The following is an 18,078-nucleotide window of genomic DNA, read 5'->3' as shown; positions in this document are numbered from 1 at the left end:
GGTGCCATGATTTAGTAGTCATGAGGTGTTGGGTGACAGGCTGAACTTGATGATCTTTGACGTCCTTTCCAACCTTATTGATTCTATTATTCTATTCTCTTTTTTTTATCCCTCTTTTTGCAGTAATTAACTGAAGTAGAACTGATGGATGAAGTGTTTATCTTATGTATGTATGCATATGTACATATGCATATATATTCACATATATATACACACACATATAAATAAAGCCTTGCAGGGAAGACTGTTTTACATCACCACTTAAATAGTTAATGTTAGACAGAGAAATATCTCTCAGCAATTTTTGGAATGTACACAATGAAAGTACTCCCTAAGGATGCTTCCCAGAATCATTTCATTCATTCTTGTCCACAGACCTCGAAAGACACATACACCTACTTCCAAACCACTGGGCAGGCGTTGTGCAAGATGTAGGCGCCTAGGAGGCTGGACAACACAGGAGGCTGTTTACTGGCAGGAAAGGACCACTTAGTCCTCAGCACTCCTCTTCTGGGGCATGTGGCAGGATAGCTGCTCATCAGCCCCATCTCTTTTATATGTGCACCCTTGCTCACCTCGGTAAAGAAGCCTGCGATCCCTGCCTGGCACGAGCCGTGCTCCTCCCCGTACTTCTTCTTGTACTCTGGATGAGAGAAAGGAAGAAAACAAATGGTGGTCATCCCTGGCACAACACATGCTCTCTACCATGGCCATCTGCCTTGCTACACACAGAGCCTGAACAGACACCAGCACCCAGGGCTCCTCAGTCTTACCAATGGATCTGCCACCAATGTGCACCATGGCAGCATCTTCACACACATCAGAGAGTAAAGCAAGGGGCCTGAAAGTGTGGAGACAGGTGGCATGCTCCCTAGGGAGACCCTAAGCAAGCAGCATCACCCTAGTTAAAGGGTGCATCATGAAGATGCTTCCACCTCTGGCAGCTAGAGCACCACATCTGGAAAGAGAGGAGCAAAAGGTGATGTACATACCTGCACGACAGTGACCCTTCACTAGGAGATTTAATCCTCAAGCTTATCACTATGTCAGAGAAATAAAGTGATTTTTCTCCTATCATGACAGCCGCCAAAGCCTCCACAAATATTTTTGGCAGAAAGACGCTTCAGGACATCAGCTCCAGGAGGGAGGCAGCGACTAAGATGGTTGTAAGTGATCAGATAACAGTTACATTTAAGAGATGCTCAGAGCTCACAGGGGATCCAACCACTACAGCTTTTCTTTCTATATTGTGTATGGCAATTGTTGCCCCTACAAGATCTTAGGACTTCTTACTTTATCTTTTTGCAGAAGAGAAAAAAAAAAAATTGTTAGAAATACATCTGGGAAAGGCAGGGAAAAGGGGAAAGGAAAGAAAATAACTTTCTAGCCTGTTTTAATCCACACTTCTTCAGTTTAGGAAAATTTGAAAGAGAGTTGAGGCAGAACCTTTGTAGGTATTTTCCAGGGCATTAGCTAGAAACATTAGCTAGAAACATTCTGGCCAAGCCGCTCTCCATCATTTTCCTCCAGTCCTGGCTCACCGGTGAGGTCCCAGGTGACTGGAAACTGGCCAATGTGGTCCCCATCCACAGGAAGGGTCAGATGGAGGAACCTGGAAACTCCAGGCCAGTCAGCCTGACCTCAGTGCCATGGAAAGTGATGGAGCAGATTATCCTGGAGGCAATAACTGCGCACCTGAAGCACGGCCAAGGGCTCAGGTCCAGCCAACATGGATTTAGGAAGGGCAGGTCCTGCCTCTCCAACCTGATCCCTTCTATGATCAGGTGACCCGTCTGGTGGACGTGGGGAGGCCTGTGGATGTGGTCTACCTGGACTTCAGCAAGGCCTATGATACCGTCCCCCACAGTAAACTGCTGGCTAAGCTGTCAGCTCGAGGCTTGGACCACTACACTCTGTGCTGGGTTAGGAACTGGCTGGAGGGATGAGCCCAGAGAGTGGTGGTGAATGGTGCCACATCCAGCTGGTGGCCAGTCACCAGTGGCATCCCCCAGGGATCAGTGCTGGGCCCCATCCTCTTTAACATCTTCATTGATGTTCTGGATGAGGGGACTGAGTCAGTCATCAGCAAGTTTGCAGATGACACCAAGTTAGGAGCAGATGTTGGTCAGTTAAAGGATGGAAAGGCTCTGCAGAGGGACCTCGACCGACTGGACAGATGGGCAGAGTCCAATGGGATGGCATTCAACAAGTCCAAGTGCTGAGTGCTGCACTTTGGCCACGGCAACCCCATGCAGAGCTACAGGCTGGGATCAGAGTGGCTGGAGAGCTCCCAAACAGAGAGGGACCTGGGGTTGCTGATTGACAGCCACCTAAACATGAGCCAGCAGTGTGCCCAGGTGGCCAAGAGGGCCAGTGGCATCCTGGCCTGCATTAGGAATAGTGTGGCCAGCAGGAGCAGGGAGGTCATTGTGCCCCTGTACTCTGCATTGGTTAGGCCACACCTTGAGTACTGTGTCCAGTTCTGGGTCCCTCAGTTTAAGAAGGACATCGAAACACTTGAACGTGTCCAGAGAAGGGCAACAAGGCTGGGGAGAGGCCTTGAGCACAAGCCCTATGAGGAGAGGCTGAGGGAGCTGGGATTGTTTAGCCTGGAGAAGAGGAGGCTCAGGTGTGACCTCATTGCCCTCTACAAATATCTGAAAGGTGGTTGTAGCCAGGAAGGGGTTGGTCTCTTCTCCCAGGCAACCAGCACCAGAACAAGGGGACACAGTCTCAAGCTGCGTCAGGGGAGGTTTAGACTTGAGGTGAGGAGGAAGTTCTTCACCGAGCGAGTCATTTGTCATTGGAATGTGCTGCCCAGGGAGGTGGTGGAGTCACCGTCCCTGGAGGTGTTCAAGAGGAGATTGGACGTGGCACTTGGTGCCATGGTTTAGTCCTGAGGTCTGTGTCGATAGGTTGGACTCGATGATCCTCGAGGTCTCTTCCAACCTTATTTATACTGTGATACACCATACTAATGAGTGCCTAAATTCACCATATTTCCACTTCCTGTATATTACAGTAACTCAGGTTCCAAAAACATTGACTATATAGCCTGTTAATTATTAATTTAAGTAATCATGTTTACATCATTGTTAAATGGTAACATTTTTATATGCATTTTATCTTACCAAAAATCAAAATATATTAATTATAAACTGCTGCCTTCTCACAATTTTTTCAAATCATTGTATGTGTGTCTATATATAAAGACACATAAACACACACCATTCCTCTTTTATATGTTATATATAGTCTCTTCCTAACATCATAAAGATGTTGAGATTTTAAGGAATTTGCTGATGTCATACCAGTTGCAACTGGAGAGGTTTCATCGGAGAGGCCATGCAAAAGAGTGATTTGATCAGCTAATTACCGTCCAAATGCCTAAATGCCTTAGCCAAGTCAGAGTCCTGCAAAAGCAGATGTTTGTGTCAGCAGACCAGGAGGGCCAGAAGCACACTTGGGTTTCCTAGCGGGAATGCATGACAATGATTCCTCTGAGAAATGAAGCCCATATTTGCTTATGTCTATCCAGAATGTGCGGAGGGTCTGAATTGCTAGCTCTCCATGTACAGCCTCTCACAGAGCCAGGCACTCCTTGTCTGGGAAGAAAAATATTTGTTTATTGATATTAACTTTTTTTATTATTATTCAGAGAGCTGAGGAGATGAGATTTCTCCCTCAGGCATTTCCTGAAAAATAATGCTGTACATGTCCTAAAGGCCCTGCCTTCGCTATGTCTGGATTCCCACCCTTGCATAGGAGGAAATCCAGCAAGTTCTACATTCATCCATTCAGATGTTTTCACTTCCACCTGTGGTTTTTCCTTTTAATAATGTACTAAAGTGTGAACAAACCTTGCCTCTTCCTGATTTTGCACTCGACCTACTATAATTCAGAATAAAACACCGCTAGCCCCTGTGGCCCTGGGGCTGTGGACCTTCACTGCTAAACTTGGCAGAAGGATTTTTAATGCTGAAGCCCAAGGCTTTAAAGGCTTGCCTTCTTAAATCCCACTTTACAAGATATTAGTATTTTTTTGATGGACAGCTAGATGGGCTTAGGCTGATGCTCAGGCAGCACTAGTCAGCACTATGCCAGACAAGCCACCCCAGGCCACACAGCACGGCTAACTGGGCCCCCAGCCCACCACAGCACCCACCACCTCTTTAGGCACTAGAAGCTATGGTCCCTGCTACATCTCACAACTCAGGCCAGGGCAGGACCTCATAAAAGCCAAAGGGGCCCCTCATCTAGCACTTAAGAGAGGACTTCTCATGCACATATTTCTTTGGGGAGCAAGCCGTGATGGCTCTTCTGCGTCAAGCCCACAACCAATCACCACAAGCAGGCCCCACTGACAATTTGATGGATTTAAAATGTTGTATTTCCCTATAAAATTGTATTTTGTTTGGCTCACAGTTTCCTTCAGTGTCTCCTTCAAAAAACACACGGCTCAACTTGCTTTAAAATAAAAGAGGAAAATTGCCATAAGTTATTTAACTTGCACAGTGAAAGATTTAGGCCAGGCAAATAACAACATAACTGCAGGGAAAGCTTCAGTGCAGGATGGGAGACAAACAGAACTTGTTTCTTATTTTGGATTTCCAGAACTTTTTTCACAAATTGGCAACACAAAAAAGCCTCAAACATGATGGCGCCTTCCCTAGCCGTCAGAGCTTTGTCACGGACTTGGGTGAAGCCTGAACATCTCCAAACCATCACTCCACATAACTCCAGCTGCCTGAGAGGCTCCATCCACACACACCCGCGGGTGTGAGTGACTCTGTTCACACCAGCTGTCCCCTGAATTAGGCTGGAAAATAAACAAGGGTATGCAAAACTGTAAGATGGCAGAAGGAATGGCAGCAACTTGAGAAATGAAGTTATTGAAGGGTGGCAGATGGATCTGTACCTTTTTGCAGTTGTGTTTAACAAATGTAGAACCACTTCATTTCTTAGGGTAAACAGAGGTTTTTCTTCTGATAAAACAATACCTACACAAATTTAAACTGTTTCTCCAATCAAGTCAAAAACCTTACTAAATTCACAGCATTATTTTATTACAATTTCTTTCTACTTTAAAAAAGAGAGACCAAATTCATATCTTGGAGTAGCTTGAAACAAAAAGTCAAAGTCAGAGGATGCAACACAGCTGACTTTTATCAGCAACATATATATAAAGAAAGGAACAGAATCACATGCATTATAGTTTTCATTGTAAGGCAATAAAAAAACCAATTACTCTTTAAACAAAACAAATTGGAAATGGGAAAAATCTGGTGGTTTAAATGTTTGTAGGATAAACTGAGATGGTACATCCCCTGAAGCTCATACTTTCACAGATGTTGTTCATGGCTTTATGTGACATTTGGTGTTTTTTAAGTCACTTATATTGCTAGTACTATCTGCTTGAAGTAACAGCCATGCATTTCACTTAAATAACCAGTTATGCTTTGGTTTGAACAGTGGATAGGTGGTATAGCAGCATTTCAAGTAAATTCAGAGTTTGGATATAACCAGTGGATTTGTGAACTGAAGATTGCTGGGCTGCAGCAAACATGCTCCAGTACAGTTCACTGTCCTCAGGAGTACATAGCCAATGAGAAGTATAGTTAGGACTCTAAATTTTATGAAAGCAAAAATCTAGCTCTTCAAGGAGTTAGAAAATAGGACCCTATGGAAAATGGCCATCAGGGACAAGGGAGCAGCACAAAGCTGGCAGATCTTAAAGGATGCTTTCTGTAGAGCACAAGAGATCTCAATCCCCATATGTAAGAAATTGGGCAAGAAAGGCAAGAGACCACCATGGCTGAATTGAGACCTGCTGCTCAAACTGAAGGGCTAGTTGGGACTACACAGGAAATGGAAGAAGGGACAGGCATCCTGGGAAAAGTATAGGGATGTTGCCCAGTTGTGTAAGGATGAGGTGAGGAAAGCCAAGGTGCAGCAGGAACTGAACTTGGCAAAGTACGTAAAGAAAAACAAGAAAGGCTTCTACAGGTAAGTAAGCCAGAAAAGGACAGTTAAAGAAAGGCACCCCTGCTGATGAGCAAAAGTGGGGAACTTGTAACAACAGACGAGAAGAAGGCTACTCTAGTGAGACCTTACCTGGACTACTGCATCCAAGTCTGGAGCAATCAATACAGGAAGGACACAGAGCTGATGCAGCAGATCCAGAGGAGTGCCACAAAAATGATCCTCACCTCTGCTACAAGGACAGGCTGAGGGAGCTAGGGTTGTTCAGCCTGGAGAAGAGGAGGCTCCAGGGAGATGTAATAATGACCTTCCAGTACCTGAAGGGGGCCTACAAGAAGGCTGGAAAGGGACTGTTTACAAAGACCTATAGTAACAGGATGAGAGATAATGGCTTTACCCTAAAAGCAGATTTAGGTTGGATGCTAGGAACAAGTTCTTTACTGTGAGGTTGGTGGAATTCTGGAACAGGTTGTCCAGGAAGATGGTTGGGGCCCCACCTCTGGAGATATTCCAGGTCAGGCTTGACAGAGCTCTGGGCAACCTGATCTAGTTGAGGATGCCCCTGCTTACTGCAGAGGGGGTTAGACTAGATGACCTTTGGAGATCCCTTCCAACCGAGACCATTCTATGATTAAAACATTTTGACTTGAATACATATCTGATAATATTTCTCAGGATAAAACCAGAGCTTACAGAAGAGTAATAAATGAATTTATTCCAGCAGGGCAGCATGACACAAAGCAGCAAAGCAAAGCAGTGATTGTCCTTGCTCCCTACAGACTCCGTCCAATCATTGTGGGGTCTGACAATGTCACGCATACTGATTAACCTCATTTCCTAACAACCACTGAGAGGCAAAATGTCACTAAAATTGTTTTCTAAGAGGAAATGGAAGTACAGAGGCTCAAGCACCCTAACACAGAAGCTATTTGAACACTTAAAGCTCCACTAACCTAGAGCAGAGGTCAGCACTGTGTTTTAGGAGAATCTAGACAGATGCAGTCCTCCCCGGCAACCTAGCCCAGACAGACACTGAGCTCCTGAATTCCAGCACAATCCTTTCAGCAAACCACAGCTCCTCATCAGCCCACCTAACTCCCATCTGCAATAGCCATCCAAGCCCTGGCTTCTTTCAACCCACGCACCCATAGTCACAGCAGCCCCACATCCTGGACAGTCATGTCCCAGCATCATATACCTCTTCCCACTGCCTAGAGCCAGTCTGCCTCTCCCAAGCAGCAGATCAGCCCAAAAGGCAGGAAAACCAAGATTGCTTCTACCTCCTCTCCACTTTGGTGCATATTAGTGACACCTGTCACTCGTACAACACTACCATTAATCTATGCAGTGAAACAATCAGCCAGCAGGAAATTCTGCAGTTATTGTATTAGCTTAGAGCTTTTGCACACCTGACAGCAACATTTGCATGAGATTTAGATATGCCATAGTAGATTTGGTGGTTTCCACATAGCTCCAGGCAATAACTGCTGTCATGAACACAGCCTTTGTTTTTACACTTTTTTATTATTCCTTCTCATCTGCCTGCAGACTGCCATGCACCCCCAATGACATAGACCACAAGTCACTAAACCAACTGCTGCAACAAGAGCAAAGCAGTAAGATGAAGCTGAGTCTGGAGGAAGGCTGCCTCTACAACTCTGAAGACATGCTATGAATAAATACACAAGTCAGAAAAAAACAAAAAGAGAAGAAGGTGGTATCTCAGGTTAAAAGAGAAGTAAGGCTGAGGAAGAATTGGATAAACTAGTATACAAACCAAAAGGAAATGCTGTGCTGTGTGATGAGTCTGAAGGCAAATGCTTCTCAACAACTTGTCTAAGCAAAGTTCAACACCCAAACACAGCATAAGCTCCAGAGTGCAATAAATTCCTGTATCTCCTACCTTCACAGATGGAAGCAAAGTGGACAGCTACAGTAAACTATCATTTGCACTGGAAGTCTCTTCCCATCTAAGATAGTGTTTTGCTACACTATGAAGAAAAACTAGTAATCTTTCTGTCTTAGCATTGTGGCATTGGGTTTGCACCACAAAGTAAGGATGTTTTGATGGCTACCAGAAAACCAAATGTGGTATGGACCCTGTGGGAAAACTTGCTTATCCCTTTGGAGTCAAGGCACGTGAGCATGTGCTGTTCCACTGTTTACTAACCAAAGGGTCTGGTAGTTTTTCCCACCTCCACCACCAACTCCTACCACAGAGTAGTAGGAAACAATCCCAGCTCTCCCCATCAATTGGGCTGATTCTCACAGTAGACACAGCCATCCTTCTTTGAAAACTGAATGCATTTGGGGACTGAAGAGGCAGCTTCCTTTTTCTTTTTTTTTGTTTTGGAAGGCCATTAGAACTACGGGAAAAATGACCAAATGAAAACACTGCCTGGAAGACTGCGGCTCCATATGCCAACTATACCAGAAAGGACATCCAGCTCATCTAAACCAGATTAGATCCTACTTAGGGAGGTTGCATTTAACTGTTAGGCTTGCTGCTGTTCTCATTAGCTCTCAATCGCTTCCAGACTTCTGTCAACCCTTTCAGGAAAGCTGGACCGAAAGAAAAAAAGATGGATTGAGACTGCTACTATGTTGTTGCACCATTACCATACAGTCAGGAAACTTCCATTTCCTCCTTTGTCTTTAATTATTAAGCCTGCTTTATGTGGAGTTAAACCATTCTGTGTGCATGAATTATGTCTGTCCCAAGGTCAGTCTCCTCTTCCTTTCTGGCACAAAACTTTTGTTATACAAGTGACTAATCCATCCCAAGGTGCATGCTCGCACACACAAACAGGTGGACAGAGATTGATGTGTGCTCAAGCGGCCTGTATCCTTTACCAGTTAGGTGAGAGACCACTCTGTTTTTGGACCATGCAGCCACTCAAGCCTCTCTCAGGGTTTATCACCTTAACTATGCTAAAGACAGGGCTTCTGAAAATGAACACGCAGCTGCCTGCACACATTTGCACATGGCAAGTCCTGGAGAAGACCAAGACACTGAGACCTCAGCAGGTGAAGGTGCACTCCTCAGTTCCAGGTTTGCAGGTACAGGACTGGCAGCCTCCCAGTGATGGCCACAGAGACCCTTCAGCTGCATTATGCACCTTTATCACATAATCACAATATGTTAGGGGTTGGAAGTTACGTGAAAGATCATCTAGTCCAACTCCCCTGCCAGAGCAGGGCCACCTTTATTATCCCTGTCAGACTTGCTGCTTCTCCCTTTGGGCTGTTCCTTATTGTCAGCAGACAAAAATTTCTTCTGCTGCTTCCAGAAAGCAAAGGAAAAAAAGATACAAGGACTGCAATCTTATTTCACAACAAATCTCAAACAACAAATCCCTCTGCATGGCATACCATGGCTATTTCTCTTTGAGTTTGCTTTATTGAAACCAAAAAGATGCAGGAGTAAACAAATGTGGCCATCCCTCGTGATACTTTGTGATTTCACGTCTGATGGCAGGGAGAGGGGATGGAGAAAAATCAGTCCCAAACCTCCAATTTTCATTCTAGCATGGAGTGAAATTAAGCCAACATCATACTGCACCAGCCCTGCCAACTTTCCACTGGCTCCTCTGAGCATATTAGGCCCACACATTTCTATTTTCTAGCAATTCCTGGCAAATATCCTGTCAGATTAGCAGCACTTTTACTCCAAAGACATGACGCACATTAAAACCCTTCCAGAAACCACCTCCCAGCCGTGGCTTCAGACGAGTCACTGTTAAGGCAGTGCAGGAGCACAGACACAGGCTCAGAGGGAGGCCCAGAGGCATCCCCACACATACATGTTAGCCATAAAGTTAGTATCAGGTGATTTGCTGTGCATTACATCAGTGTGAGGCCCTATCCTGATTTGTTGAAAGGAACAAGGAGGAAAAACATAAAAATAAATGAGAACAAATACAGTAGGACAGTGGTCACAACAGGAAGGCTTACATACTTTTCAGGGTGGTAGAACACTGAAACAGGTTGCCCAGGGAGGTGGTGGAGGCCCCATCCCTGGAGACATGCAAGGTCAGACTTGGCAGGGTTCTGAGGAACTTGATCTAGTTGAAGATATCCATGATCACTGCAGGGGTTTCAACTAGATGAACTTTAAATGTTCATTTCAACCCAATGCAATTTATAAATCTGCAATAGTTACTTGCATTCTGCTTGCAGAGCAATTGTCATTGCTGGGTTAAGAGGCCCAAAACCTCTCACACTGCAAACAACCCGTTTCAGAGCTGGGAAATGCTCAGTGCATGAGTGTACGCCGTCTCCAGAAGGTGTGTGGGTTTGTGGTGGCACCTTCCTGAGCAACGCCTGGAATGAGGTGAGGAGCCATCTCAGGGGAAAGAGAAGGCACAGATTGAGCCAAGTTCTGTCACAGAGCTGGCTTCATCAGTCACTGAACTGGAACACAGCCACTAACTAGTAGTAGAGATACTTCTGGGACATCCACTCCTTCATCCCTCTCCCACTTAATAATGTCAGCAGCAAGTCTGCTGCTGGCAGCTATGAACAGGGGGAAAATGAATAAAATCAAATAAATAAAATCAGATGCCTTGCACACAAAGAACCCTGCCGTGTCTTGGCCTCTTAACTCTGACACTTCCTTAGGCTCCTTCGGGTGAGAGGGGAAAGAATAACCAGAACAGACAAGAGAAACCAAGAAGGTGCTTTCCACCAAATGTTTCTCTGAAGCCAAAGAAATCTTAGGAAATAACCCTATCTTCTTCCTAACAACACATTCATGGCTGAGCAGACATGGTCTTCTGAAGTCTTTAGGAAAAGAAGCATGATTCATGAGTCTCGTATGCACCAGAGAGCTGGAAAATTGAAACGGTGCCTCTTGGGACTTGCAACAGAACCAACAGGCATGGCCACCCACTGCTCAGAGCTGGTGTCTGACCTCTCCATGCAGCCTAGAGCCAGAACTCTGGAGGATCCAAGCAGGGACCAAACACCTTAAACCACTCAATACAATTTAATATACACTGCTACAGTAGTTCCCCAAAGTGAGCAAGGTGTTAAACAACTCTCCCCCTTCCCCCTTGCCACTTAGTCCTGTGATAAAACACAAAACAAAAATGTAGGTGCTTTGATAAGGTGGAAAAATTGATTGCTAATTGCAAAGTAATTCAGGATTCTTAGTCTGTGCTACATTGAAGCATGAGAGGCCAAGCTCAAATCAGTATCTACTGATTATTCACATGGGGGCAGAGAGCTACTGTTTCAAAACAACAGTTCAGAAATCTATTATTCCTCTAGTAAATAACGCACAATAAGTCAGAGGGCACATTTGGCCACCCGCCCCCTCTCAACTGTACCACAAGGCAGCTGGATGGTCAAGAAAAATAAATTATTTTTTTTTAAAAAATGAAGAAAGAAAGAAAGAAAAGAGAGAAAGAGAGAACACAGCAGCTGTAAAACAGGAGCACTGAGCAAAGTGGTGGAGGTAAGCCCCGCTCCCAGCCTCCACACTCCTTACCTTCATAGCAGGGGAGGAGCTTCCTCCCATTGGGCTGCAGGTTTGGGGGAATGATATTGCAGAAGCCATGGGGCAAGATGTACTCTGTCTCGTAGTAGATGTTCTTCCAGCGGTGCGCGCATGCCTAAGAGGATCATATCACAGGCATTATTGACCCAGACTTATAGGAGAGCCCTCCAAGGCAGAGCATGCACAAACAGGACCTTATAGCATTGCCTCTCCTTACATCCCACTTGCTAGATCGAGTATCTTCTCACTGTTATCTTCTGCAGCTGCCTGACCTGGCAGCTCAGATCTCAATCTTCATATGTACACAACTACAAAAACACTTAGGAGGTCTCAGAGCAAGACAGAGCCCATGCTGGAGGTCTCAAGATCTCTCACTGTGTGAATCCTCATGGCCAGTGAAGCCCTTCTAACTGAAGATGCACTAATAGAGCACAGTCAAACTAAAAAAGGGTGAAAACCAGGACAACAATGAGAATACACATAAGAGAATCACAATGGATGTCAAGACTCGGAAAGTTACTAAGACCATATTAGAAGGTTATCCCACCAGACAATGTATGTGTGCATCAAAAGCTTGTCTTGCCGCAAAAGGCAACTTTCTTTGTCTTTCTGTAAACAGCAGAGCCAAGATTTGTTTACTCATAAAGCATTTAAGTGAAAGTGACAGATTTTTGTGGCACAACCATAGTTAAGGTGCAGATGAGTTGCAGAGGTTCACCCTTTATAATGAAGAATAAGGCCACCCAGCAAAACCAGAGCTAAACCAGCATCACCAGAACACTTGCTCAGTTCAGCTGCCACACACAGGCACACAAAACCAATGTGGAGCCTGGTTCACAACTTTCTAGAAGCCACTTGCTCAAAAAATTAACACTGCATTGTTGCCAGACAAACCACAAGTTCCCTGATCCTCAGGTGTTCCTTGGAATAGAAGGAGACTAAACGTGAAGCAGCAAGAGCTTGGAATTTTAGAATGTGCCAGGCCTTATCTCCAGCTGGTCTAAGTCACTAAATCAGTGTAGATGTGTCAATTTATATCATTAAGGGCTTGGTCACATGCAAAGAAAGCCGACTCTATGCTACAAATCATCTCCTTCACTTTCAACTTGTTCTGGAAACCACATCAGCCCCCTTCACAATCTCCACATTTGACTCCGTTCTCCCCAGGCGAGATACCCCCTGTCTTCCCTCCTTTTGTCCTACCCTACTTTTCTGCCTCAGCACCTCAGACCTGCCCACAGGACTACTTTGACATCATTTAAAAACATATCTGTAAAAGTTGTGCCACCCATTCAGTAAAGGACCTGGAAAGCATATCAACCACTAAGAAGCTCAAAATTCAATCCAGCAGCCAACAAAGCCTCTTTTCCCATATATTTAACCCTGGAAAGACATAAAAAGGTAACTTTTTTTTTTTTTTTTTAAACTGAGGCAGAGCAAAACCAATTGTGCAAAAACTTGTTCTGCTGATAACAGTGCTGCATTTGGTGTTTGATATTTATTGCTTCCCTAGCTTTGACCTTCAAGGAGAAGCATGTTCTGAAGATGGCTGGGACAGACTGACAACAAGGGAGTCCAGAGTCATGGGAAGCTCTGCAGCACACCACATGGCACAGGCTGTCACCCATGATGAGAAGGATGCTTCTGATGGCACTCTGACAGCTAAAAACGTGAGGACTCCTACAATGAGCAGCTTTGGAGACTCCTTTACATGCTTTAAGGAGGCTCAGTTATGATTTTAATCCCCATGCTCTATTCAAAATTCAACTGCAATAAAAAAATCAGCACATGAAATGCTCATTTTCAGAGCAACCAGGGAACGTTTTTTCTCCTGATGGATCTGTGCTGTGAGCACAAATATGCACATGCACAGCCCTTTTAAAGACCGTACCATAAAGACACATACCATTAAAGCTACAGTCAAGTCAACCCCAACTCCAGATATCAACTCAAGCGGAAACAGACCAAGAGTATTCTTTAAAATTATGGAAAGATAAATAAAGGATCGTGATATTGTAAATTCCTTGAGATTTTAGATCTTGGAAACTGCAAGGGACTCGCATAAATTAACCAACTAATCTCTCCCAGAGGAGCACAAATGACAGATTCAGGGAGAGCAGCAGCATTTCTTCACAAGCAGGCAGCTTTGCTCAGGAGTGAGATGCGGAGGTCAAGAAAGGTGGAACAATATAAGAAGAAAGAAAGGAGCTGATGCGTAAAAAGTATGTTCAAAATCAGCTGGAGGCTGTGGGCTCAGTTCAGCAAGTTTGGGCACACTGCCCTAACCTGTTAGGGCCTGGGTTTTGGTGTGGGGTCTTTTTTAATGACCACTTTTCTGTCCCCTCAGCACACTGTGTATTCAGGCACAGCAGTTCACCACTGACAGCCTGAGTCTGCAAACAGCTTGTAACTGTAGCTCTCATAATGAGCTCCACCTTGGTTATCTCAGTGGGGGCTTCCACAGACTCCCTCACGGCACAGCTGCAGATTTTGACATTTTCCCAATGAACAGGAGTTCAGCAGCTCCTCTTCCTCCCTGAAACTCATTTCTCTGAAGCCAGGCAACCGGCACATTTGTCCGTCTGCCACAGCAAAGCTCATCCACAGCTGCTTTTGGATTTTCTGCCTTCCCAGAAGTGTTCAGTTGGATTACAAGTACACGGTCCCTGCATTATTCAAAGTTGCTGAGGCAAGGTGATGTGCTACCAAAGCCATCTTTGGCAGCACATCATCTTCATTCTTGGACTGCACACATCTGAAAGTGTCTTGCAAATAGAGATGAGTTATCTGAATACAATGCTGTGGAGAAGGTTGTTATCTGTCTTTTTGTTTGCCTTTTTTTTTTTCCCCTAATGTGACAGCACACAACTGACAGCTTAAACACACTTTTTAGATGCAGGCCATAGGCAGGCCACTGAACAATAAAAGAAACCATCAGCAGCTTTGGTGTTCAGCAGCTGCTGCCAGGGCACAGGCTCCAGTTCTACCATGGAAAATGGAAGAAAGGATGCAAGTCTCTGAAGCTGCACCACAAATGCTGGGTTCAGTTTCCAATCCCTCACTACAAGAAGAACATTGAGGTGCTAGGATGTATTCAAAAAAGAGCAATAAAGTTGGTAAGGGGTCCACAGCACAAGTCTTACGAGAAGCAGCTGGAACAACTGGGGTTGTTTAGCTTAGAGAAAAGGAGGTCCAGCAGAGACCTTATTACTCTCTACAACTACCTTAAAGAAGGTTGTAGTGAGGTGAGGGTCAGTCTCTTCTCCCAAGTAACGAGTGACAGGATGAGAGGAAACAGCTTCAAGTTGTGCCATGGGATGTTTAGTTTGGATATTAGGTAAAAAATTCTTCATCATAAGGGATGTCAAGCACTGGAACAGGCTGTCCAGGAAAGTGGTGGAGTAACCATCTCTGGAGGTATTTAAAAGATGTGTAGATGTGGTACTCAGTGACATGGTTTATTGGTGACCTGCCAGTGCTGGGTTAATGGTTGGACTCAGTCTCAAAAGTCTTTTCCAACCAAAACAATTCTATGATTCTATGAAAATAAAATGCTTCTGGGCAAAACACTTGGAGGTCTCTATCGATGGCAGACATTGCATTACCACAATATAATGAATAGGCCATTTCAGAACTGCAGCCACTTCGTTCTTTAGCACACACCGGCTTTGGGCCATAGGAAAGGCAACACAAAAGACTCAGGCTTCACTTTAGAGTCTGAGTGCCCCACCTGAATGCATGGTCCTTACACAGCCCTCTGCAGACTCCTGAAGTCAAGATTTCAAGCAAGGGACTTTTTGAATGTGCCACTGCCAGACCAAATATGTTTTACTCTTCCCTAGGAAGACGTCACCTTTGCTGCAGTGATGGGGTTTGTTTTGTCTGTTCTCTTTGGGGTTTTCTTGCTAGCGATGTTGTTGGGATTGCATGGTTGGTTAGTTTTTACAGACACACACATACAATCACTAGATGTGCCAGTAAGTCAACTGCTTAAAATGAATAGCAACACTTGATAAGAGCCAGAGTAAGGACAGACAAAGCAGGTGTTTAGGAAGAGCAAGGTTGAAGGATGTGGCTTATCTCCAACCCAGAATGCACTGCGCCTGGTTCCTCTCCCAACAAAAGCAAAATGACTTCTGCCATATCCATTTGGAAGGACCTGGCAGTCTCAGCTGTATTACTGCAGCACTTAGATTAATGCAAATATTGACTAATGGCATACCCAAGGACAGGAAATCACTGAGCTGCAAACTCAGAGCTTTTTTTTTAGCTAATCTTACTTCTTTGTTTGTTTAAATCCCCATTGTTTGATGCTTTTCTATTTAGTCCACCACACAAATATAAAACTCCAGTTCTGTTAGCATCCTGGCACAATATGGGATCAAACAGAATCCACTTTCTACCAAAAACCAGCTAAACCCCTGCCCCTGCACACTCCTCACTGCCCCATTCCACTGAAGTTGGTGCTATCATTGGGCAATTGAGGAAGGCTGATAAGACAGAAATTTAAGACACTAAGCAGTTTCAGAGCAAAAGTAGCAACTTCTTTGTGCAATCCACAGTTAAACTGAGAATAATTCCTCAAACTCTGGACACAAAGAGCAGGAATAGCTCAGAGGTTTTAAAATGACTACTTATTAAAAAATATAAAAATAAAATTAAAAAAATATATAAATCCATCCAAGGCTACTGACTGCAAATATGCCACCATGACTTGAAGTACTGTGTCCAGTTCTGGGCCCCTCAGTTTAGGAAGGATGTTGACTTGCTAGAACGAGTCCAGAGAAGGGCAACGAAGTTAGTGAGGGGCTTGGAACACAAGCCCTATGAGGAGAGACTGAGGGAGCTGGGGATGCTTAGCCTGGAGAGGAGGAGACTCAGGGGTGACCTTATTGCTCTCTACAACTACCTGAAGGGGGGTTGTAAACAGGCAGAGGTTGGTCTCTTCTCCCAGGCAGCCAGCACCAGAACAAGAGGACACAGTCTCAGGCTGTGCCAGGGGAAGTTCAGGCTGGAGGTCAGGAGGAAGTTTTACACAGAGAGAGTGATTGCCCATTGGAATGGGCTGCCTGGGGAGGTGGTGGAGTCACCGTCACTGGAGGTGTTCAGGAGGAGACTTGACAGGGTGCTTGGTTACATGGGTTAGTTGATTAGGTGGTGTTGGATGATAGGTTGGACGCGATGATCTTGAAGGTCTCTTCCAACCTGGTTTATTCTGTTCTATTCTATTCTATTCTAAAGGAATCCCTGGAAGAGATGCAGTAACTAGAGCTACAATGCCTAAAATAATAGTCTGTACACACTTGTAACTGCAGGTAATCCCTCATGAAACTTAACAAGTAATTTTGCTGAAAAGCTGAAAAATTGGCCATGATCAAGGAAGAAAAGATGCAGATCCTTGAAGCACACCTCAACATTCAGACACATCTTCTCAGAACACCAGTTTCTCATAGGGACTCAGAGAAGAGCTGCATTTCAAAGAATTCCTGATCTTTTACATTACAAGAGCCCATGTATTAATAAGCTATCTGCTTATGGGAGAGGCATGAAGCTTTTTCACTAAAAAGTTATCTCATAATATAGAGAGCAGCAATGCTCTGAAACAGCCAGGTAATTTCCATCCATAAAGGAATTCATATGCCTTCATTCCAGGCCCTGTATACATATAGATGTACAATTAGTTTAAGATCAGTAAGAATTAGGTATTTAAACATCCTCAAGCATCTGGACATGATCTGCTTGATGAGGGCAGCATAATCTTGTCAGAAGGATGGTTTAGGACTGCCTTAAATCAGTGTAACTTGCAGAGACATTTTACCACTAACACTGCACTGGATTAAGCACACCACCAGATGCACATTTCACTTTAGCTACATTTTGCTCTTAACTTTCTTCGTGTCTGAAATTAGCTCAGCCCCAACACAAGCCCTCATAGCCTACCCATGTCCTTCACTCTTACAACCTCCCCTCAACCATCCCCAACCTTGGTAGCTGCCTGGCTTTTTTTCCCCTACAAACTTTCTCTTCCTTTGCTGTCCCTGTCTAGGGAGCTGACACCTAGGCATCAGCTTGCAACCCACTCACCTTTGAAGTCAAATACACAAACCCATTATTCTTAAGATACCACTTTTACAAAAATGTCTCAGCGTTGCCAAGAAAAAACAAAACAAAAAAGGAGGAAAAAAGAGCAAGCACTTGCTAGCTTCTGAAAATGGGCCCAGACTTTATCTAAATGATGATGATGACTGGAAAATGGAGAGGATGATTGTCTCCAGGCAGCATTACCCTGATGAGTGCAATTTACTCCTCAGCTGTCATGCAGCACTTAGAACACATGCAGATCAGGATATCCCTTGAAAACATGAATGGCTTAATTTTACACTCTCTAGAGTTTTACAGTGTGTCTTATTAATGTTCATTTGTAACATCCAAGAAAAGCAAAGAATCAGCCAGTCCCATGTCAGTGGCAGCTATACACCAAAAGAGATGATCAGATAAAATACCGCAGTGCTACCACAAAAAGAGTTTCAAAACCACCTGTTTCCCCCACAGGGAAGTTGGTGTGCAAGGACTCAGGGCATTAGGCCTTGGACTCT

The 18,078-nt window shown here is 44.5% G+C and overlaps 1 protein-coding gene across 1 annotated transcript in view; it reads right to left on the bottom strand.

Annotated features, from left to right (window-relative positions):
• Positions 1-18,078, bottom strand: part of ITGA9 (integrin subunit alpha 9) — a 216,509-nt gene that overhangs the window by 189,452 nt on the left and 8,979 nt on the right. The window contains exons 4-5 of the mRNA XM_068156889.1: positions 11,474-11,597; positions 576-643 (exon numbers count right to left, since the gene is read on the bottom strand). Coding sequence (XP_068012990.1) covers positions 576-643; positions 11,474-11,597 — 192 coding nt within the window. The remainder of the gene's footprint in view (positions 1-575; positions 644-11,473; positions 11,598-18,078) is intronic.

The sequence above is a fragment of the Melanerpes formicivorus genome, unplaced genomic scaffold, assembly GCF_026170545.1.
Source record: "Melanerpes formicivorus ecotype bairdi unplaced genomic scaffold, bMelFor1.0.p_v2 SCAF_35, whole genome shotgun sequence".
NCBI lineage: Eukaryota > Metazoa > Chordata > Aves > Piciformes > Picidae > Melanerpes > Melanerpes formicivorus.
The sequence above is the reverse complement of the archived record's forward strand: the minus strand, read 5'-3'. Positions and strand labels throughout refer to the sequence as shown.